The sequence below is a fragment of the Neomonachus schauinslandi genome, chromosome 11 (assembly GCF_002201575.2).
Source record: "Neomonachus schauinslandi chromosome 11, ASM220157v2, whole genome shotgun sequence".
NCBI classification, from domain to species: domain Eukaryota; kingdom Metazoa; phylum Chordata; class Mammalia; order Carnivora; family Phocidae; genus Neomonachus; species Neomonachus schauinslandi.
Window position 1 is genome coordinate 4,828,939 of NC_058413.1, and position 24,355 is coordinate 4,853,293.

Consider the following 24,355-nt stretch of genomic DNA (forward strand, 5'->3'; position numbering starts at 1 on the left):
TGGGGGCCCAGTCGCGGCCGGGCCGCAAAGCCCGGGTGCGGCAGAGCCTCAGGATTCCCTCAGTTCCCAGACCTGCTGTCCCAGCTCAGGCCCCTTCCTGGGACTGTGGCCTCGGCTTCCCACTCTGGAATGCCACCCCCTCAGCTCAAACCCCTTTGACGGCGCCCTGTGCCGCGGTGGCCAAGGTCAGGCCGCCACAATGAGTGCCAGGCTCCAACCTTGGCCATGCCCCTGCAGGACTCGGGGACACGAGGAGGGCTGGAGGTCGGGACCACCATCACGGGCATCACGACGTCAGGAGGCAGGGAGGGTCGCCCGTAAAGATCAAACGGGGGTGGTGCAGCTACATCTGAGCTGGGCATCCTGACCTCCTGCAAGGAGGAGACGGCCACAAAGGACGTCTGTCCCCGGATCTGACCCCTCCCTGCCCCAAGCAGATGCAGACAGACAGTAAAGAACATTCATCATCACAGGCCGACTGCTCTCTGCAGCTCACACACAGTACGCAGAGCCATGCGGGCTCCCCTCTAAGCGTCCTGGGGACCCCGTGCACGGGCTTGGGCTGTGGAGGACATCGCGCCCACTTCATGGAAGGGTAAGAGAAGAGAAGACTTGCCTGCACAGCCAAGTTCAACAGTGCTCCAAAGCCCTCTGCGCTTTGGACCACTTTTCATGTGCTGGTTGCAGGGGCGTATTTGGTTTGTAAAAATGCATTACTTTTCTGTGTGTATTTACTTCACTAAAAAGTTTTTAACCATTAAGAAATGGAACTGTTCCCGTTTTCCCAGCTTCTTACGGGAATCGCTCCCAACATGCCGAGGGTCCACCTGCCTAAGAACGCTCCTGGCCCTGCCCAGGGCCAGCACCCAGCTGCTCTACACACATACAGTTCACCAGCCCCACCCAGCCTCCGGCACCCCAACTTTAAGAAGGTGCATTACCTCTGCCCTGTGAGAGGTGGGAAGGAAAACGGGGACAGTCCAGAAGGGTGTAGGTCCCCACCCCCAGTAAGAGGCTCCGGGGGGTGAAGAGGGACATCCACCACCAGCGGGCTGGCCAGCAGTTGGTGCCATCTGAGACTTAGGTGCCGGCCAGCCAAAGAGCGCAGTGGGGGAAGGGAATGATGCTCAGGACGACGGAGAGTCCAGAACCTTCCGAGGAGGAAGAATCCATGAGGACCAGAGGCAGGGGGGCCTTCACTGCAAACAGGGTTGTATGTGGGATCTGGAGGACAGAGTGAACAGGCGGGCAAAGCCACGGCCAACAAAGACACCCCATAGCACCCCCGGGTGACGTGGCAGGCCTGGAGCACATTCCCATTCATCATCACCGTGCTGTTCCTGGCCACCCAGAGCAATGATTACCAGGAATCCCGTCCTGCCCGCGAGGTTTACAGTGCCCAGGCGCCTGAGGTTCCCTGCGGCCAGGTCCCCTGGCTCGTCCCCACTCATCCAGCCAAGGCATGACCTGCCCGGGCACGTGGAGTCGAAATTCCACACTATGGTTCTTCACCTTCTGAGGACCACAACGCTCTCTGATAAACTGATCCTCTCCCCAGACACAGACCCACACAGGTGCACACACGGTGCTGTCACCAAGGCCCCATGACGTCCCCCTACCAAGGAAGACCCAGCTCTGGCCAGACGACTCCTTGCTAAAGCAAGCAGGGGGAAGCTGCTGACTTCTCGTTCTATAAGTTAGCATCTGTCTCAGGAGGGAGCAAGCTCCCTGTGGCCACAGGTATTCAAGTGTTGGTTGGTGACGACAGGTGAGGGGCTGCAGGGGAGACGTGCCAGGTGTGAGCATCATCAGGTGAACGGCCCCACAGACAAGCAGTCTCCAATCAGCTGCTCTCTAGCCGGGAGGGGAGGCGCTATGGAGGAGGTACGGGGGGGGGGGGGGGGGGGGGGGGAGTCGCCAGCCCCGGTGTCAGCCAGAAACCCAAAACACCCAACCCTACAGCTGAGGTGCCTGGGCTGGAGAGATGGGGGAGGAGGAAGGAGCTCCTGGAAGCTGCCCCAGGCACAAAAAATCCTAGCTCTGCTCTGTACTTTCTCCCCAAACTGGAAAGACCACATTTTCACCACGGTTTACACTCTGGGCAGTTCAGGTGCACCCTTCAAAGGCCACAGATGGGGGGGGGGGAGGTGTTTTTCAATTTCTTGTGCTTTTCCCAAAGTGAGACTCCTGGGGAGGGGAGCCACCCTGGAGAGCCAGGGATGGGTGGGTGGGTGCGCGGCAGGCAAGCTTCCTTGCAGCCCGGGCAGGCATGGCCCCAGCGGGCGGGCTCTTTCCAGGAGGAGCAGTTCCTGCTTCTAGGATGTTTAGAAAGCATGGCACACTCCACTCCCGAGTCCCCAGAGGCACCAGCCTCACCCCAGTCCCCCGGGAACTCACAGCGAGGGGGGCTTCCCCAGCTGACACAGGCAGCACCCACTCTCCCAGTGGCCTGCTCAGGGCCTAGGCAACCCTGGCCAACGGGCCTTCCCACTGGGAGACATGGCTGGAAAGACGCTGGGGACAGGACGGACAGGAGCCAGCCTGCCATGGGGATGTGGTGGGAGCAGGGCCAGATGGAAGAGACGAGAGCAGAGCAGAAAGGCGAGGAAGCTCTCAGGACAGCAGGACAGACGGGTGGTGCTCTGCACTGAGATCAGGACAGAGCCAGCCAGGACAGTGGGGACAGACGGCTATGTAGCACCCTCTGGGACATGAAAAACCCACCTTCGTGCCCATATTACAACGGGGAAACGGACAATAAGCCATAAATACAATAGATAGGCCAAGTTAGTACCTTGAAACATCAATGCTATGGTTTGGAAAAACAGAGCAGGGTAAGGGGTCTGGGAGTGGGGGCTGTCATTTCAGGTAAGATGGTCAGGACAGTCCCCCTGAGAAAGTGACAATCAGGCAGACGTGAAGGGGTGAGGGAGGGTGGAAGGGAAGGCGTCACCAGCAGAGGGAATAGCCCATGCAAAGGTCCTGGGGTGAAGCATGTGGGCGGAGCAGACGCTGGTCCTATGTACTCCTTCCCTGCCAGGCAGCATGCCCACAGGCCCAAGCCCCTCTCATCCCACAGCCCCCCGCGGGTCAGGGGTCTCAGCTGAGGTAACTGCAGCTCTGGGAAAGGGACCTTGACCTGCCCCAGGTCACTCCACCCAGGGATGATTTGTTGACTCACGGCCTGAACTTCTGGGCTCAGTGGGAGTGGGAGCCGCTGGGCCCAGCCACTTCCCAGCTCCGGAACCCACACAGGTCACCATGAAAAACCAGACTGTCACCTCGTGGCCACAGATGCCAGGAAAACCCTTTCGGAAAACACAGTGGCAACCGGTATTAAGGACCATGAAAACGTAAACCCTCTCCCCGGGGATCACCCTGGCAGGAAATCATCCCAGGGAACATCCTGGTCACAGTATTTGCTGCAGCCTTATTTGTAACAAAAAACGAACAAAATTTCTCCAAAGTCAAGGGTAACCAGACTGCTCTCCCGGTGTAAAATCACATCCACAAAAGTAATAAGAAAGTGGTTGCAGTGACATCAGAGAACGTGCACGATAGCATGTTAGGTCGAAACACACCCACCAACCTAACTCTAAGCCCTGATTTGTACTTGGACAGTCAATGCTGACGCGCCGAAGACTCAACAGGACACTGGGGAAGATGACCTTGTCGGGTCTCCGGGTACATATACTTGTCACGTTTTCGCCCTGAATTCCATTTATGTTGCTCCGAAGTTATCTGTGCCAATATATTTTTCAGGACCATATATGAGAAGGGCCAACAGACAGGGTGTGAGCCCCGGAGCCAGCTCGGGGCGACCGCTCAGACCCAGCCCTCTCGGACCACGACGTCTGGTCTGAAATGGGGGTGATCGCCGTTACCTCCACTTTGGAGACTGTGAGGCTTGACCAGGGCAATTCATCCAAGGGCTCGGCCCAGAAGCAGCACATCTGAAATGTTCAGTAGACAGCAGCCGGGGTGGGGTAGTAATTATTTCCTCCATCCAGCCCTGGGCCAGCTCTGCTCCAAAGGAATGTGCCCGGACTCGGACCCAGGGGACCTGGCCTCTCGGGACCTGGCCTCTCGCCGTGAGATTTGGGGCAAAACTTTAGAGGCAGGAAATGAGATCTACTCTTAAAAGGCACCCCCGCGCCCCGAGCAGACTAAATCCCCCTGGGACATTCTTCCTTGGTTTAACCAGGCACAGATTACCCTCTCTGTGGCCCTGGATTTCCACGGCCCCTTCTTGCCACGACCCTCAGGACACCCCAAAGAGTCCTGCGGGTTCTCCATACCTCTCTGTTAGGGGCCCGAGAGCAGGTCTTCCCACCTGTCTGCAGGCGATCTGATGTTCCCAGCCCCCCTCGGCCGATCAGCGTCGGACAAAGGCCAGCTCCTTCTCCCTCCTCCCTTGGGGGCCAGGACCCGTGACCAATTTCCCCACTGCAGTAGGATCAGGAGTCTGAAAATCCAGCCCGAGCCATCCCACTCTACCCCATGTAAGCATATCCAGTATTTATATATAGAATTCATAGCAGATGTCTGGCTTTCCATTCCAATAGGCCGCATTTTACACCGTTCACATGGTTACACTAAATACAACCCAACTCAAGGTAACCCAATCCTCTGATTCCGCACCAAAGAGGCAATGCTTCTAGTACATGCCCTACTGATACTCACCAAGCGTTACAGTGCTCACCAGAGCAAGTGAGGCCCGGACACAAGCTGTGGCTTATCAGCCAGGAGTGACCCTTCGCCCCACACCAGCCCTCGAGGGAAGGAAGACTACGTGGGGCCACATTCAAGGAGCCTAAAATTTAGCTGGGCAGGACACACGCTGCACACACACACAGTTAACCTAAACAAGCAGAAATGGCCGGTGAGTGCCACAGATGGGAGGTTTCTGGAGCCTGAAGGAGAATGAACCTTCGGCTGGACCTGGCAGGCTTCCTGGAGGAAGGGAGACCAGAGCCTGGAAGGATGAATAAGACTTTGTGAATGCCGAGCGTGCCCACGCTCAATACCAAGATCCATCCACGCACTCAAGGTAATTTTACTCAGGATGGCTTACAAGCAACTTACCCAACATCTAAGAGCTCCGCATGCCTTCTAGCAGTTTCTCAAACCCGGTATGGATACTACCCTCCGGCACACCCCATCCCCGGGGGCGGGAGCCGCCACGCCTCTCCTGCTCATGCCAGACCTCCAGCTATGCCTGGGTCCACTTCTGCCTTCCCCCTGCTCTCGTCTACCTGTCCGGCCCCAAACCAGAACCGCGTGCCCCCACACCTGGCTCAGCCAGCCCCTCCTGATTCCTCCTCCGCACGTCCTGGCTGTCTTGGGCCCTCTACACCCCCCTACACACTTTACAACCGGCTCCCAGAGTTCCACAGTCTCTGCTGGGATGTTTTATGGAATCTTAAAGGGTTCTCAAAACGAAAAGGCAAAAAGGTACAGCGTAGCCGGCAGGACAGAAAGACAAACAAGGATGCTTATCGCGCTGCTGTCTGGGAGCAAAAGCCTGGCTTTGGGAGCATATCGACGTCACCGTGGGAGGGGAGGTGGGTGGAGGGGATGCTTGCACAACTTCGTGAATGTACTCCATGCCACGGGGATGGACGCTTCTCCGTGGTGAAGACAGTAAATTTTATGTGATATGTATTTTAACACATCAGCACAGACCAAAATGGATGGCGTAGTAACGTCACAGAGTATCACAAGCTACTGAGAAGAAGGACTTGGAACTACAGGTGTAGCCTGCATTCGGGGTTCTGTTTTGAAATGTTGGGCCGTCGTTAAAGCGACGTGCAATGTGCTACGTATTCATTTATCTGAGCCAGTGTAGACTCACCTATTCCTAGCTCATTAAATGGGTTACGATCCAATATTCCCGTTTACTCTGATGTCCACACCTCCCTACATTCGGACAGCGAGATTCCCTTCGTGCTGGCTCCGGTGTCCTCTTGGCACCTCCCCGCTGCCCCCCGAGGATTTCTTTACTCTCTGGCCAATAATACGCTCCAGGCACTGGTGACCCTGTCCCTCCCTCAGCCCCGCACTGGCCTCTCCTGTGACAAGCTCTGGTTCCTCCCCAGGGAGAGTGAGCTTCGGCAGCCCGGCCCTGGCCACCGGCGGGGCTCGCTGTCACTGGGAATCACTGTCTCCGGGGCTGTCAGGAGACAGAGCCTGAAAACACGAGCGTACGCCACCCCCATTATCCGCACACACCCCCACGTCTGAGTTGGCCCACTCACTAAGTTTCATTTACAGCCCCCAGGTCACCGGTGGAGCGTCTGTGACTGTCCCCGGACACGCGCATGCAGAGGCAAGAGAACTGTCACCCAACCTGCATGTCCCACCGGGAGAGACGGAGGTGACGCTCTGCCTTCGGGTCTCCGCTCTCACACCGCAAGCCAGTGTCCTTTCTGTGGCCTCGTGAGCGCCGTGTTGTTCATATTTCTGTGCTTGTCGGTGGTGGGGTCACCGTTAAAAACGGTCCCCAGGCTGGAGTGCCGTGTGGCCTGCGCGCCTCACAGACAAACACGCGCCAGAGGAGCTTCCTTCAGGCGCGACTCACAGCCCTGCTGGCCTTGCGTTCAGGGCTCACGACTCAGCAGTGGACACGAAATAAGGTGTCTTTCTTTTTTTTTTTTTAAGGATTTTATTTATTTATTTGAGAGAGAGAGAATGAGAGACAGAGAGCACGAGAGGGAAGAGGGCAGAGGGAGAAGCAGACCCCCCGCCGAGCAGGGAGCCCGATGCGGGACTCGATCCCGGGACTCGAGGATCACGACCTGAGCCGAAGGCAGTCGCTTAACCAACGGAGCCACCCAGGCGCCTGAAATAAGGTGTCTTTCAACAAAAGCACGTGGGAAACACAAGACAGCAGCTGTGTGACCAGAGGCTCCCGGGAAGCCAACCCTGCCTTTCCCCGCCTCCACTAATTCATGTCTGCGGCAGCTTTCCAGAACACACGACTACACATAAGGAGAGTCGACAGTCGTGTGTATATGCGTACACCTAGAACTATTTCTGTGTCTCCTTCTGTGTGTGTGTGTGTGCGCGCGCGTGCGCGCGCACGTGCTAAAAATCCAGCAGTGCACAGCAGTCCTCGCAACTTTACACGCTTCCCGGGGTGCTTTCTAATCTTTCCCCTTGCTGGGCTGGTCAGCAGCTTCTCCAAAGTGGACACCCGGCGTTTGTGACCATCGATCCATTTACTTATTTGCTCAATATAACTACTTCCCCGCCACTCCCAGCCTCTGCCGCCCACCACCACTCACCGCAGCCCTCCCTGCTTCCCGGAGGCCGGGTGCCCAGGCCATGTCACCACCAGCACCTCCGTCACCACCCCGTTTCCTCACGTGCCAGGGGCCAGCATCTGTGCCCTGGGGAAGGAAGGGCACTGGAGTCGTGCTAAATCCACAGATCAATGTGGGGGAAAGTGATATCTCTAGGATAGTGTCTTCCTATCCGTGAACGTTTATTTAAATCTTGTTTAGGGTCCTTCTATAAAATTGTATTATTTTTCCCCAACAGTCTTATATATTATTACTTAGATATAATCCTAGGTACTTCAGATAAAGTTCAAACCACCAATAAAAAAAAAAAAAAAAAAAGAGCATGACTTGAACAGAGAGAAACTGCAGAATTCTCTTAAATGTTAAGATAAAGCATACCTCAAAGGCACTCGGGCTGGGGTGGGGGCATGTTTAAGGAGCTATGCAAGCCTCTTCCCACCCCGCCCCCCTCCCCGGGGCAGAAAGTTCTAGGGGAAATGCATGAGAGGCGCTGATCTGGCTAAAATGACAGCGATCAAGGAGAAATCGGTGCGGTCCCCAAAAGTGCAAGTGAACAAGTCTCCCCAGCTCTGCGCTCGGAGAAGTTCAGTCCCTCACCTCCAAGTACAAGGAGGCTGCACTTGTCTGCGGAGCACGGAATGCAAGGATGTTAAAATGGCAGGAAATGTCTGTGGCTCGACCAGGGGCAGTGATCTCAGCAAAATCCCACTGCAGCTTCTCATGGCAACTTCTCGATGACGGTCGTATCAAATGCCCGAACTCCCTTTTATGTGGGCAGTTCCTCAAAGCCAGGAACCTTCCCACCCCACGCCTCTGCCCTGGCGCCCAGCGCAAGGGAGGCACCCTGTCACTGGGGCGCAGAGGCCCCGCGTGCGACCCCTCGCGCCGGGGTGACCACGATCCCAGCAACAGAGTTTCACCCGCCATCTGGGGCCTTCCACCCAACTACGATAGGTTCCCCTCCGTGACACATTCTGCAGTTCCTGAACTAGATTCTAAAGGGGAGACTTGACATTTACAACAATAATAAATGTTGGGTTTCCTCTAACTGAACAGATGTTCTGCCTTTTATGGAAAGCTCAGCAAACTCAAACTTGTCGGCCTGAACGGGCTGAGCCCGAGCGGAACCCTCGATAACCTCTCCCAAAGCCCCAGGAAGACTCTGCTCCCCCAGCTCCCCCAAAGCCTGCCCCACCCATCTATTCACCCTGGACCCACTCAGCCGGGGATCTGCCCAAACGCCTCTCCCACCTCCTACCTGGTCCCAGCCCACCAGGCTCCCCGCAGGCCCCCACTCCCCCCAAAGTAGACCAAGGAGACCCCATTCCCTACCACCCACCATGCCTCTAGCCATTCCCACCCCCACGAGCCCTTCCTGGTCCCACACCCGGCCCAGGTGAAAGTGGGGTCCTCCGTGAGACCACCCAGCTCGCCCCACCTCCTCGGGGCAGGGATGGCCGGTGCCACCCACAGGCCCATGCAGAGCAGGGCCCAGCTGCCCAAGGGGACGCATGCCTTGGAGGCTGGCCGCGGCACGTGGGGCTTCTGGCAGAGGGCCCTTCTTCCGCCGTTCCCGTTCCAGGCGCTATCCCAATAATGACCCAGCCATCGATCAGATATGCTGACATTTGCACAAAAGCTGACGTTTGCACAAAAATAATAAATAAATCTATTTTGCTTCCAATCCAGAGCAGATATAGCCAAGGCTGGCTTAAGACAATAACCCATTACGAAGGACTGCTTATCTACTTCCAAACCAAGGCTGCTTGTGATACAAAGAAAGAGCTTTATTACAACCACAAGGGTGGGGAGTTCAGAACAGACAAAACTTGAGTGGTGCCTCCTGGGACAAGGCGGGCAAGGGAAAGCTAGAAAGCAGCTCGAGGAATCTTCTGGAACACTAGAAGTTCTACTCTTGACCTGGACTACGACGGCAGCTGTGGACATTCATCAAGCTGCTTTCCTGAGGTCTATGCACATCACTGGCTGCAGAAGCAAGGCCACCACCTCCCATCCTACCTTCCCTGTCCCAGCCCAGCCACGCGGGTTGGTGCCAGGCCCTCAGGCTTGCCTTGCACCTGCTGGGCTCCTGGTGTCTCCCCCCCTGCTCCTCCAACAACAGGCTCTCCAGCCTGGGCTCATGGTGCCGCTCAGAGCCAGCCCTCTTCCTCCAGCTTGGTCGCCCCATTTCTGCTGTTCCCTAGCTGCCATGCTAGGTTTCCTAACCCTAACACACGCACGCACGCACGCGCGCACACACACACACACACACAGGGTAATTAACCCTGAGGCCCAGGCAAGTTTCCTGAGCAGGGACCACATTTCAAAGGTCAGGGAAGCAGGGAGACAGGAAACGACAGGGGCAGGTTTGGGGGGTGGGGCAGGAAAGAAGAAATCAGTTGCAAAAGATACAAAGAAAATAAAGTTTCAGACACCTTAGAGCACAAAGAAGCTTAGAGGAAGCCCTTAAAGAGGATTTTCATTAAACAGGGAGATGGGCTGGGGGGGTCCCCGCTGTCCTCCTGCATGAGGGGGGCTGTACCTGGGCTCAGCTACTCCGCAAAGTCCTGGGAGACAAGCAAAGGCCCAGGACCTGGCACAGACCCACCGAGGGCCTGCCAGAGGGACCCCTGAGTAGCAGTCAGGGTAGCCCAATGCCCCCAGGGGCCAGTCTAAGGGTCCCAACCCTGGCCCAAGTGACATGGGCCCCTTCCAGGGGTGACTGTGTGGCCCTAGTTCCCACCCAGCATAGGCTCACCCCCAACCCAGGACACGTTCCAGGGATAACTGTCAGATGGTCAGCAAGCCTCACACCTTGCAAATCCCAGAAACCCCTTCTCAGTGGACGCCGGGACACCGGCTCCCCGGCGCCCAGCCCCCAGCCCAACCTGCAGAGGGATGGGCAGAGGAAGGAACTGGCATCTGCTTGTGGGCCTACTGCGCGCTCACCACCCTCTACCTTAACCCAACTCAATCTCAAAACACCACCCCCCCGCCCCCCGGGCCTGATGGAGCAGCAATTTTATCTATTTCTCTCTTTTTTTTTTTTTTTTTTGAAGATGAGGAATCCCTCCAGCAGCTATCTGAGGCCACACAGCATACAATGGGGGGGAGGGGGGCCGAGGGGTGGAGCCCCTGATCTTAAGCTGGCTATTTCCTCCACTACCTCCCACCATGCCACTCCTCATCCAAGTCTATTTGAGGGGACAAATCCCAAAAGCAACCAACAAGCAATCTCAAAGAATGTCAAACTTGACAAATCTCACCGAATCTCTTGACGGGAGTGGGTAGGAGCTTACTCTGACCTTGGACTCAGACACAAAGCTAGACTCCATACAGTCAGCAGAGTGAGACTTCCCAGGGGTGACAAGTGTGAAGAAGCCACACCAAAGCGAGGGTAACAGGAAAGAAGAGTGCCGGGGATGTCCCATGTCACTCTGGGTACAACCCAACTCACACACCAGTAACCACCCTTTTTCCCCGACCTGTAAAGTGAGCCTAGGGAGAGGGGGACATAGTCTAGCATGTAATTGCCATTTTAAAGGCTCTGAGAAATCCTGCAGTGAGGAAACCTAGTTCATGTCCTACACCCAGGATTTCCCAAGTATATCTGATGAAAGAGCACCGTGCAGTTTTGACCTAGGGGACACATTTTTAAAAATACTGGCCTGAAGGGGCACCTGGGTGGCTCAGTAGTTAAGCGTCTGCCTTCGGCTCAGGTCATGATCCCAGGGTCCTGGGATCGAGCCCCACATCGGGCTCCCTGCTCCGCGGGAAGCCTGCTTCTCCCTCTCCCACTCCCCCTGCTTGTGTTCTCTCTCTCACTGTCTCTCTCTGTCAAATAAATAAATAAAATCTTTAAAAAAAAAAAAAAATACTGGCCTGAAGGTGAAGTGAAACGGGAAACACAAAAGCAAAACTGAACAGGACACATCAACAGACACTGGGCAGAGGCAGATCTTGGAATGCCGGCCATCTCCAGCTCGGCACACTCACTTCCCACCCCCCAGCCACCTCCTCCCCTTTTCGTGGACAGGAAGACTGGTGTCCAAGGCTGGGGGCTCTCTGGGGCCACATGGTCTTCCGACCAGGAGGATGTCAGTCCTAACAAAGAGGCTTTCTCCATCTGGTTACTGGGAAATGATATACAACAAATCACCCCAGATACAAATGACCCGACAAGCTCCAGGACACTGGTCCACACAGGCAAGAAAGCATCCTACCCGCCAACACAGCACAGAACCGGAAATGACCCCAACTGACTGCGACCCCAAGGTCACGTCCGTGGACCCGGCCAGAGAAGCGCATGGCGGGGGGGCCCAGAGCCGGTCCCAATGCCAGTGAGGGAGGACACAGCCCACACCAGGGCCGGTTACCAGAAACAAATCGCCCTGTCCAAAACAGAGTCCATTAACGGAGCCCATTGGTGGTGGATGTCAGGGTCTGGTTACAAACACCACAGATTTCCCTGTGAGGGAAAGTGCTTCTCCCTGAAGCCATTTCCGCTACCAACTATGTTTGAATTGGGTGAATATATCCATTTCGCTGCAGTGACCCAGCAGGTGCTGACAGGTGAGGGGGCTGGAAGCAGAGGCCCAAGCGCCTGCTAGGGAAGGAAACGGGCGCCAGGGCTCACCAACAGGCACCCCAGTGTGTCCCTCCCACTCCCTTGTGCTCTCTCGCACACACATGCACACACGCACTCTGCAAGCCCTAATTTAGCCCCCATGGAATGTTACCAACTCAGTGATACCTAGGACAAGTTTATAGGAAATACGACATTTGATTGATGTTTGCAAATGTGCGTTTTTCACTAATTAGAAGGTTTAGGGCAGAGCAGGGAAAAATATGTATTTCAGAGTCCCAGTTTGACTTGCCAGAAACCAGCCCGTTACTAACATTCTTATTTTCGACAAAATATAGCATTCTGATTACATACCATTTCGGTTCAACAGCTCCCCGCTCCCGGAAGTGGCCCAAGGCCATGGCAGAGACTAACTCAGGGGCCGTGGGGGGCTGACGCTGCTGGCCCATTCCAGCAAGGGGGAGGAAGGCAGTAGCTTCCACCCGGTGTCCTGGAGGCCCCATGCAAATAGGCACCAGGTGGCAGCTCAGGTTCGTACAGAAGGTGGGGCCACCCAGGAGAGCCCTCTGGCCTCGGTGTCCTCCCCCCCCAATAATGAAAGCCACTTATTTAAAGGCACTGGGGGCTCTGCAGCCTATTTCCTTTATAGATGAAAGAAAACACTTTTATAATTCAAAAAGCAATTAAGGGGTAGGCAGTGGGGCCTCAGCCTGTCAATTTTAGTTCCTGCGTGACCCCAAGCAAGTTTTGCAGGCTCTCCTAACCTTAGTCTGCTCATCTATATAACGGGCACCCAGTCCCCAGAGCAGCTGCAAGGATGAAATGAGTCGCTGAACATCCCTTAGAACCTGCCTGATACACTATAAACGTGCAGTAACTACCAGCTATTTTTATTAAGTCTAGATAGTTGTATCGTGGGTGTTCTAAGGCAGGATGCATTGACCAAAAAGTAAGGATTTCATGAAATGCACACCCCAACTAAAAATGCACACCCCGTAGAAAACATTCTTAATGGAGACCAGTATCAAAACCATCCTAAGTGCAAGCTTTTATGGGCCTCTTTACAGTCCTTGGAAATCAACCAAGAAGGTTCTAAGGGTACTGCACGTGGGAGCACGCATGTGTGTATTATGTGTGAGCATGGGCAGGTGTGTGGTTCACAGCTCCCAAGGAGCACACGTACCACCCGTCTCAAGTGAAAAAGGGTCAGGCCAGCCAGCTCAGGAAGGCCTGAGGCCCTGCTGACTCTGGTGATGCCCACCCAGTTCTATCTGGCTCTCCGGCCAACTTGGCATCTGCACTGTGTCCTGGATACCTGCCCTTTGGCCAGGGACCAGTGTTGGATGCAAGAAAGAAGGGGCCAGATCAGCTCCAGGGAGCACAGATAGTCCCACGCCCCAGGGTGCACAAATGCAATGCACATACAAGAATTTAGTGCAAGGCCACACAGCAAACTCAAGATTCAGGAACAAAGGTGCAGACCGCCCGATGCCTCTAAGCCCCCACCCTGCAAGTTCCCACCATGGGCACGCGGGCTGCCAAACCCGCAACAGTCAGCGGGGGTCTCTAACCGGGCTGGCACCAACAGGTCGTTTCCACTGAAGTGGGAGAAGGTGGGACCACTGCAGCCCTCCCCCCCAGGTCCACTGGCGAGGAAGACGGCGCTTTCCCCCGTGTGGTCACAGAGATCTCATTGTTCTGCTCGGCAGAGAGGAAATGAGAACTGAGCTCAGAATGCATTTTGGAATTGGCAGAAAAGAACATCTGGGAAAGGAAACGCATTTCAGAAACAAACATACCTTTGTACTAGCTTTTATTTTCTTTAAGTGGTGCAAAAAAAAAAATAATAATAATAAAGGCGTGCCAAATTTACCATCACTCTGCAAAATCTCCTTTTTATGGGGCAAAACTGGGAGGCTCTGCTTTCAAATGATCTACTGTTCCTGAAAAAAGCAGCTGCTGGGTGCTGAGGCCTCGAGGCTGCGGCCAGGAGCCAAACAAAAGACCTCAGGCTCGCGACACCTCTGTTCCAGGCAGAGAGAAGCGGACAGACAGAAACCATCCTCACCGTGGTCTGCTTTAACCTCTTGCCTCTTGGTCCCCACTGAATCCTCTATGAACGCTAACATGCCTTCAAGAGCTGGATCTTCTCGGTCCTGAATATCTTACGCAGGTCTGGGGGCTGCCTATAACGCTCAGCACTGAAGACCAGCTCTGATTATCCCGGGAACAAGCTAAGCATCGGGTCTGGAGGTTCATGAGAATGTGGAGAAGCCCAAAATTAGGGTTCAGGCTTCTTCAGGGTTTGGAATTAGGGTTTGGAGAAGCCCTAGGGGAGCTCTTTTGGTATGCAGGTATGCGGACCAGGGAACTGAGGCACGAGGGGGCTGGGTAACCTGCCCAAAGTCACCCTCCACTACTCAGCAACACAGGAGAGCAAAGAGTGCAGGTTCTTACCAAAGTACTTGAAATTCATTCATTCTGCCTAATGGGGCAATTGAATGACTCCAAGATCTCTCTGCAGAAGGGTCAGAGAGACAAAGGAGCAGCATTCAGCCCCCAAGACACTGCGGTGAACCTACCACACGCCAAGGAGGAAGCCCCGTCCCTCAGCCTCTGCCCCTTAGGGACGGTGGCCTCCCGCCACCTGACCACATATCCGGGTCCTGTGTTCCAGGACAATCCTTCCATCCCCAGGGAGAAGAAACGGAACAGAGAGGGGCACCTGCAGCCTGGTGCTCCACACCGCTCCTTCTCAGGCGAGACAGCAGATCCCAGAAGACTGCTGCTTTGGAGGGGGAGCCAGGTCAGGCAGGTGGGTCAGCAGCCCCTCCTGCTCATCTCTGCGGCTCCTACCCCAGCCGCCGCCCCCCCAACCATCATCCCAGCACAACCCTGTACAGCGTCCAGGTTCTCCTCAGATTCAACGTTCCCATGTGTAGGAAGGGGGTATGGACATGCCAAGCATTAGAACCACACAGCAACCCAGGAGTGTGAATCCACACTCCACGAGGGCCCCCGCATAGGGACCACTGGGCTCTAAGCGTGGAGCTACACGTCTCCCTCGTGACAGGGCCTAACATTCCTGTCGCACACTGAGCAGTGAGTGCCGGGGTCGGGGGAGGGAGTGCCTGCCACTCAACTGGCTCACTCTCCAAACCTAGGTCAGCACTCTGAGGCTCTTCGGTGACCACGGAGATGTGGCCAGCCTCCCTGCCTCCAGGGCTGGTGTGAAGGTCGAAGCAGGAGAAGAATGGCCCGCCAGGCAGGCAGAGAGGCCGCCATGCTCTCCCCAGGGGGCGAGACCGGACGAAGCCGAGGTCCAGGTGGCACGGGGTGGAGGGCTGCCCTCCCTTCCCGGCCTCACCTAAAGTGCAGTCACCGCTGACCGAGGGTCAGAGCATTCTATTCCCGGCCTGGCCTGGGCTGGCCATGAGGACAGAGCCGCTGCCTGCCTGTGTTCATCCTGTCCCAGGGGCCTAGTTCTGGGCCAGGCACCTGCCAGAGGCTCAAATTACTCTCGGGCTAGAGACAACAGGAAGTCAGGAAAGCCAGCCTAGACTGAGGAGGGGCCGGGCAGGTCCCACCTGGGCTCGTGGCCAGAGGGCAGGTGCAGGGGAAGGGCCGGGAGCTCAGGGCTGCAGGGTCTGCGCCCCTCCTGCGGGCTGTGGAAGAGACGGAGGTGGCAATGGGAGAGCCGGTCTGGCACACGGGCTGGAAAGCAGCCTCTCTGGGCACAGGGCCCCGTCGGTCACCTGGGACAAAGGCCCTGACCGTCCACATCCCAGGGCAGGAAAGCTGGATGGAGCAGGGAGCTCACCTGAGGGGGAAGACTCGGTGCCCGGGCTCCCTCCTCTGCCTTCAGTGGGAAACTGATGGGGCAGGAGGGCCAACAGACACAAGAGGACCAGAGACGCCTGCTGGCCAGCCAGGCGGCCGATCCGCCGCAGAGGACGCCCTGCCCCAGCCCGGGGGGCTGTCAGAAGACGGGCAACAGGGAGAGAAGAAAGCGGGCTCCCTAACAATTTCCTCTGAGGAGGGAGAGGTAAGGGGTGTGTTGGTAACACCCTACACATCGATCGGGGGAGGCCTCCAGATGAAGGAACGAAGCGCAAAGCACCCCTGGCCACACCTCTGACAGAGCAAAGGCCCAGGAAGCATCCCCGCCCCCCATGGACATGTGCCCCTGCTCCCCCAGGCCCGGGGCTTCCAGAGCCCACCCCTGCCAGGCTTCATCTCGGCAAGGAAGCAAATTCAGTACAGAGAGATCAGGCTCAATACGGCCATTAACGCAACTCAGCACTCCAGCTTCTGACGACTCTGAGCTAAGATGGTTTCAGCCAAGTCACCACTGAGCTGGAGTTGAACCTGACTCCAGAATCCCCTGAGGGCCCTCTCCCCAGAGAATAACAATTAATGATTGTAATAATAACCCTAATAGCTAATAATTATTGAGCACTCACCGGGAGCCAGCCCCGTGCTAAGCACTCTGCAGCCTCGTTGCCTCCTCGGGCAACGATTACCCCGACACGTGAGGAAACTGAGGCCCAGAGGACTTAACTCACTTGCCCAAGGCCGCAGAGCTGAGAGCGGAGCCAGGAACGTGGGCAGGGCCAGAACAGGTGGAGGAGGCCCCTGGGCTCCGGGCTCGGATTCCTCTAGCAGCCCCCTCAGCCGTTCACAGTGAACCTGGGGGAGTCGGCAGGGAAGGAGGCTGGGGTGCAGCATGTCCTCAGTCCGGGGGTACCCAAGACAGTGACTCTGCTGGGGGGGCCAGCACCAGAGTGGGGGCAGCTGCGGGATGCAAACACATACCATGCCTAGTGGGCTACAGTGGGGTGAACTTCCCGAGAAATCACCGGTGACCCAGCTGACCTTTGGTACTACAGGCGGGCGAGAAGAAACGGGGCCCACCTGTCTTCTTCACACCCACAAGGAGCGGAAGGGGGACACTAACCAAACACGTCCCCTGTCACTTTTGACAGTGAGGACCTCACTGACCGTGGATGGGAGTGCGTTCCTAACTCTGCATCCCCTCCTGCTTCTGCTGACACAGCACTGGAGTTTCGGAAAACCCCGCACCTCCCCCGTGCCCAGATCCCAGCCCTCCAGGAGAGACCGTACACCCTTACCATGGTGAGAGATCAGTGACGACGCGCCTGGAGACCCTGGGAACCCCGTCTCGCAGGCCCACGTTCAGGCGGTACCCCAACGGGATCCCTGGGCCTGCGTGATGGAGTCCCACCTCCGGTCACATTCCATCATGATGGGGGTGGGGCCCCGGGAAGGCCTTGCTCTGGAGAGAGGTCTCAAGACCTGGGCCACACAGGGCTGCAGGAGTCTGGCTGGAGGAATGCTTCAGGGTGGTGGGGCAGGGGAGGGTTTCTGAACAGGTCTTTCTGGATCCTCCCAGATGGAGCAGAGCAAGGGGGCTGCCAGGGCCCAGCGCCCCCCTCGTGGCCACACCTGCCTGGATCCTGGAATGATTCTACTTTACCCTCCAAATCAGTTACTCCCAGCCCAGGTCCATGGCCCAAGGGGCCACGGAGGCGCTGAATGAAGACCCCCCTGTGAGGGCAAAGGGAACCCCGTGCTGCTGGTGGGCCTTACAGAGCTCGAGCCAGCTGCCCCGGGCCACCTGCAGGCCGAATCGATACGCAGAAAAGGTTAATACTTAATAAAGGCCCTTTCCTTGAAAGGGTACATCTTTCCAAAGGGAAAATGTTTTAGAGACTAGAAACGGTAGCCCAGGGCACCTGGGTGGCTCAGTCGTTAAGCATCTGCCTTCAGCTCAGGTCATGGTCCCAGGGCCCTGGGATCGAGCCCCACATCGGGCTCCCTGCTCCGCGGGAAGCCTGCTTCCCCCTCTCCCGCTCCCTCTCTCGCTGTGTCTCTGTCAAATAAATAAATAAAATCTTTAAAAAAAAGAAAAAAAAAAGAAACGGTAGCCCAATGGATGAAAACTGCTCTTTGTTCTGCTCCTTCACTTTGAGCCATCGCCCGCACGCTCCACGGCTGGCGGCTCAAACCCCACCAGGAAGAAGGTGGGGATGACATGAAAACGAGGAGAGCCTCAGTGGGCCATTCCACTCCCTCTGCTGAGGTCACCCGGGGACAACATGGGCAGAGACCTCCCCGGGCTGCAGATGGCCCACACCGCGTCCTCCCCGGGGACGTGGCACTCTGTACCCAGCCCAGCAGGTCCGGGGGGGGGGCGGCAAAGGGGGACATGCTTCAGGGCTGTCCTGCTCAACACACGCAAGGCCAGGTGCTCACCTGCTCTGCGGGGAGAGGCAAAGCTGGGGCCACAGCTGGCACCGAGATGACCGGGCCCACACTCCTCTCAGGCGGGCGGTGCCCACACAAGTTCCCTGTCCTGGGGCTGCTCCCGGGCAGGGCTGGGGATCCAGCCTTGCGGCCCTCGTGAGCCAATACGGCGCTGGCCCGTGGGAAAGGAGAACTCTGTGCAAACACAGGTGACACGGTGACAGCCAGCACGAACCACCCCCCACAGCAGGTAGGTATTTCATGGACCCGGGACTCCATGGTGAAGTGTGTCCAGGATGCACTGGGTTTCTTGAAGTAAAACAGCTTTATCTGTGGCAGGCCCTCTCAGAGTCCATACCTCAGGAATGTGGGTTTCTATTGGCAGAGTGGGTCCCACACTTGGCCCCACAAGCCTTCTGTTATGTAGGACAGGTGTTCTATAATCCGGGGAACGCAGCGCTGGATACCAGGATGGGGGTGGGAGCTTCCCACGCTGTAGATCTAGGGGCCAGAGTGGGTAAGGATGGGTAAGATTTGCTCCCTGGACAGAGGAGGCCTTGGGAATTCTCAAGACAGCTACGGGGCATCTACGGCATGCCAGACAGCAGGTGGAAGCACAAGCATGAAGGCAGCCTCTGTCCCCAAGGCCCCCTTTGGCTGGAGGACTATGCGGAGACAGACCTGTGTGGATAAGCACTCATGACAGGGAGCACAGGAGAGGGCTAAAGCCAGCCCGGGGCCTCACGGAATACCAGGCCAAAAAGCTCCAACTTCAGATGCTGGGAAAATGGTGTCATTTTCTGAGAAGGGGAAGGACATGATTAAACTAGTTTTGGAAAACTTAATGTGGCCAGAGTGACAGGTAAACGGGCAGGGAGCGATTCCGGGAGACCTGCTGGAAGCTGGTGCAGTCTCCCACTCCAAGGGTGAGTACTGTGGGGGCCGACAGGTGAGGCCTCAGTGCCGGAGAAGTGGGGGGGAGGGGGGAAGGAAAGGAGGAGCACCTGGGCTTTCCAGTGTGCAGGAGGGAACGGAGACCCGGCCTGCAGAGCAGAGCAGAGGAAGAACAGGTGTCGGGGTCGGCCCCGCGCTCCAGCCTCAGTGGGAGGAATCCTGCGGGGGGGCGGGGGGGGAGGTGTGCGAAGACGGTGCACATTGCCATCGGTCTCGTTTCGGAACTGAGAATGTTCTGGAGAAAGTGCAGAGAAATGGCCTTCCCCCAAAAAGCAACCAGAGAACACATCTGACTCTGAAACACATCTTGCAGTGCGGGCATCACTTCGGCTCCCACAGAGGAGAAGGCCTGCTCCTCTAGGGCCAACTCCAGGGTGGTAGCTATCGCGAGTGGACAGTCTGGAAGGCACCCAGGCACCTGGCTGACATGGTCTGGCCAGGGCCATGCGCTCGGGCGGCTTTTAATGCCCGACTGAGCAACTCCCTAAGACTTCTGCTAGGCAGGTACCGCCTCCCCATTGGGCTAATAAAGGGGTGCAAGCCAGGTAAGAAATTAAAGTTACTCACATTTTGTTCTGGAATGAACTAGGGGAGGGGAGCAGTAATTTACGCAGTAATTATATTTGCCTTCAGGCTAACACTGGAATTAGTTGCATTAGAGCTCGGCTCCCGAGCAGACACTGGTGTGAGCCCGAGAACAGGAGCGCGGTGGGCAATCCAGCGCAAATGTCACCTCTAAAGCACTCAATATGCAAGAAGAAGCAAAAATACGAAGACCAGCTCCTTCGTGGTGGAAGATGAATTCACTTCCACAGCCAGAGGCCAGCGTGCTTGTCGGAGACCACTTCTAAAGTCCAGCCCTCTGACACCTGTTGAATGTGGCCATTTACTGTCTCTGGATCAAGAGATCAAAGGATGGAACCTGATAGGCTGACTCTGAAGTTTATCACAAAAGAATAAAGGTACAATGGGGCGCCTGGGTGGCTCAGTCATTAAGTGTCTGCCTTCGGCTCAGGTCATGGTCCCAGATCTGGGATCGAGTCCCACATCGGGCTCCCTGCTCAGCAGAAAGCCCGCTTCTCCCTCTCCCACTCCCCCTGCTTGTGTTCCCTCTCTCACTGTCTCTGTCTCTGTCAAATAAATAAATAAAATCTTAAAAAAAAAACAAAACAATAAAGGTACAAGAACAGTGGACACAATTTTTTGAAGACAACAATGAAGGGGGAGTGGTACACTCAGTTTCTAAATACACTATGATGCTACAGAGGTTAAAACAGCATACTGGTACAGACAGACAGCCACAGGTCCACGGAGCAGAGCAGAAGGTGCCAGGATATGCAGCCACGCCATCTGTGAACACCGCACACTAAACAGTGAGTGGTATTTTAGATGAATGCGGATAGAATGGGCTGTTCCGTCATGGTGTTGGGAAAATTCCCTATCCACTTACGGTGGAGGGGTGGGGGGCACATCAGGGACAGTTCAGATCCCTACCTCATACTGCATACCTCCCCAAAATCAGATAAAATAATGTCTGAATATAGAACACAAAACAGTAACAGCCCTGGAAGAAGATAAAGGAAGAGGTGTTTACAATCTCAAGGGAGAGAAATAAAGCACAAAACCCAGAAACCGTAAGGGAATAGACATAGTTTTGATTACATGAAACTTTTTACTGCCTTTATGATAATAAACCACCAGAAATAAGGGTGAAAGACTAACTACAGATTAGAAGAAAAATGTGGAACAAATTTAACGAAGAGTTATGGTCCGTGCCAAATAAACAGCTCCTACAAATCAATAAGGAAAAGATAAACAACTCGACAAAAAAATGGGCTCAGGACAGGAGTAGGCAATTTACAGAAAAATACATACAAATGGCCAAATGGCCAAGAAGCCAGTCATGAGGGATGTGCAAATCAAAAGGTGTTATAATTTTTAAACAAACCGATTTAAGAAAAGTGGAATCTGGTCATTGCTAGCACTGGCGAGGGCACGGGAAAGCACAACTTTCACAGATGCTTGGTAGAGTATAAACCAGCGCAGCCTCTTTGGCGGAATTTGTCAGTATCTTTACAAACTTACAAGTGGCTATTCTCTTGGGCAAGGAGATATGCGTGAACAAGGCGGTCACTGCAGCATGCCTCATAATAACAAGAAAGCCTGGAAAAACGTGCATGCTCCTCCAATGGATAAAAGCTATGAAGGATGGTAGATCCATACTGTGAAATACTGCTTAGCTTTTAAAAGAATGAAGATCTGAAAAGTAAAGACACAGAAAATGTTTAAGACAGCAAGGAAAAAAGGCTACAGAATCAGGGGTAGAGAGTGATTGGGTTTATGTAAAAAATCTGAGCGCAGGGTTCAAAACAATGTAATACATTTGTTATAATCTGTGTTAGGGGTCTGGTCATCTCTGAAGAGAGAAATAAAACAGACAATAAACAAAGATGCTCATCCTCAGGGAAACAAGAACCATGGTAAATATTTAAGCAGTGCATATGTATTCATGTACATCTTGCATTTAAATATTTATACATATTTGTAAAAGAAAATGGCCAACAAGTACACGTAAAGATGCTCGATGTCATCAGCCCAGGAAAATGCAGATCAAAACCACAACACAGTACTAGCCTCATACCTACTAGGATGACTAGAACCATCCAGCACAAAAAAAAAAAAGGGCAAAGCAAAGCAAACAAGTGTTGAGCAGGATGTGGAGAAACTGGAACTCCCAGGCTGCTGCCAGCCACTTAAACAGTGCAGCCGCTGAACAACACAGTTTGATGGATCATCAAAAAAAATCAAACACAGATTTACCATATGGTCCAGCAGTTCCACACCCAGGCACGTCCCCCAAAGTGAAAGCAGGGACTCAGAGAGATGCTCGCACACCCATGTTCTCAGCAGCAGCCAGAGGGGTAAAGAGCCCCGGGGTCCCTCGACAGGTGCATGGACAAACGAAACGTGAGCTATCTCCATACAGTGAGCTATGATTCAGCCATAAGAGGGAACGGAGTTCTGCCACACACTACAGCTCAGATGAACCCGAGAACATTACGCTAAATGAAATAAGCCAGCCACCAGAGGACAAACACCACATGATTCCACGAAGAGGAGGCAGGTAGAACAGGCAGATTTGCAGCCACAGAAAAGTAGGAGAGGTCAGCCGGGGCTGCAGAGAGCGACGAATGGGGTGTGACCGCTCTATAGACATAGTTTCTGCTTCAGGCAATAAAAAAAAATTGTGGAAATAGGGACGCCTGGGTGACTCAGTCATTAAGCATCTGCCTTCGGCTCAGGACATGATCCCAGGGTCCTGGGATCAAGCCCCGCGTCCGGCTCCCTGCTCAGAGAGGAGCCTGCTTCTCCTTCTGCCTCTCCCTCTGTGTGCCACTCCCCCTGCTTGTGCTCTCTCTCATTCTCTCTCTCAAATAAATTAATTAAATCTTAAAAAAAAAAAAAAGAAGAAGGAAACTGAGGTTCATGGAAGGGAAGTGCACCCCAGACCCCACAGGGAGGCAGTCAGGAGCCCAGTGTGTGTGCACCACTTGCTGGCTCCTTCCAGGGAGAAGAGCCTTACCATATTCTCAGAGGGATTTCTGAGACCCCAAAAAGGCTAAAAACTACTCTCCTCCCCGAGCGAATCTTTGCTTCCCTTTAAGCACTAGAAAACTGCAACGAGGCAAACTGAAGCACTAAATTAAATACCAACCAATAATGCAAATAAAATACACAGAAAGTACCGTAGGCCCCACCCCAGCAAAAGGGCTCACACGTGACATCACCATGGTAACCTCCCAGGGGAGTCCATGGCAAGAGAGACCCCGAGCAAGAAGGATACAGTGGACGTGTGCCTCTGGGCATGGACTCCATCTGGACCCGAGGTTCCGGGGCCACGCTGCCACTCTGAGAGGAGCACTCCCCCGGCAAGTGAGCCGTGGGCAGGGCCCGTGAGTTAACTGTCCCCCGCCAGGTGGGCAAAGGCGGGCCTGGGAGGCGTACAGGAGTCAGGGCTGCTCAGGGCTCGGGAGTGGCAGAACGGACGTGCACAAGGGCGCCACGGGGCTTCGGGGAGCGGGACACCCTTCCTTACCAGGGAAGCGTCAGTAGCCAGGTCTGCTCCTGGTTGGAGCTCTAGACAGGTTCAGGGCTACCAGGTACCTCTCAGGGACAAGCCAGCGCCAAACCCAGACTCCCGACAGGTCTCAGCATCCTGGCCCTCCACTGGGGAAGGTGTTCTCAACCTTGCCTCTGATCGTGCCCTCCAGCACACTGAAAAGGCAACCTGGACACCTAGGGCAGGACCTCTTGGTGTCCTTCCCACTGAGGCCTGTCTTGAAGGAAGAGCCTCCTGGTCCCTCCTCACGGACACTGGCTCACTGAACCCCACAAGCCAGACGCCACATCCCACTTTTGCAGACGAGGAACCTGAGGCCACGAGCTAGCAAACCACTCACCAGAGAAAGCAGAGACCAGGACGGAGTAGCAGGCAGGACCCTGGGGTCGGCTCTTGACCAGACCTGCAGCTGCCTCAACAGGTCAGCCCTGGGACCCACGCTGTCCCCAGGACAGCCCCCCAGGGGGCCTGCCTCGCGGCAGACATAGCGCTGCTTTCCGAACAAGGGTGCCTGCAAGCCCGGGGCGCAGCCCCTCACTCCCATCAGAGCGTCCCCGTGCTGAGCACGTGTTAAGTGACTGTCCGAGAAACCGCACAAGCCACCAATGTCCAGTGTCTCCCAGGGCTTCGGCAGTACTGAACACGACGCAGCCCACCTTCCAGCACCCTCCTCCCGGAGGCCAGCACCGGCCCTCCGCTTGTCCCCAGCCTCGGCCACCAGCTCTCACGTCTCTGAACCGAGACGCGGATCTAAGGACAAATCTGCTCACGCCTGGCCCAGCTTCAAACAGCGTCCACTGTTCCAAACCCCACTCAGACGGCACGGCCCGCAGCTCAGGCCTGCAGAGAGGGCCCCAACCAAGGTCGGTCCATCGACGGGTGAGTGGATAAGCCAAATGCACTCGGACCATACGATGGATACTGTTCAGCATCGAAAAGGAAAGGGGCAGGGACACATGCTACAGCGCGGACGAACCTAGAAAACACTGAGGCTCAGTGACAGAGCCGCCAGGCACAAATGGCCTACGTATCATATGACTCCGCGTATAGAAACATCCAGAACAGGCAACCCCACTGAGACCGAAAGTGGGCTGGTGGCAGGGGAATGGGAAGCTCTTGTTTAAT

General features: G+C 55.4%; 1 protein-coding gene across 1 annotated transcript in view; it reads right to left on the reverse strand.

The window, feature by feature from the left end:
* Positions 1–18,435, reverse strand: part of LRP5 (LDL receptor related protein 5) — an 88,838-nt gene extending 70,403 nt beyond the window's left edge. The window contains exons 1-2 of the mRNA XM_021685276.2: positions 18,166–18,435; positions 16,455–16,578 (exon numbers count right to left, since the gene is read on the reverse strand). Coding sequence (XP_021540951.2) covers positions 16,455–16,578; positions 18,166–18,435 — 394 coding nt within the window. The remainder of the gene's footprint in view (positions 1–16,454; positions 16,579–18,165) is intronic.
* Positions 18,436–24,355: the final 5,920 nt, after the last annotated feature.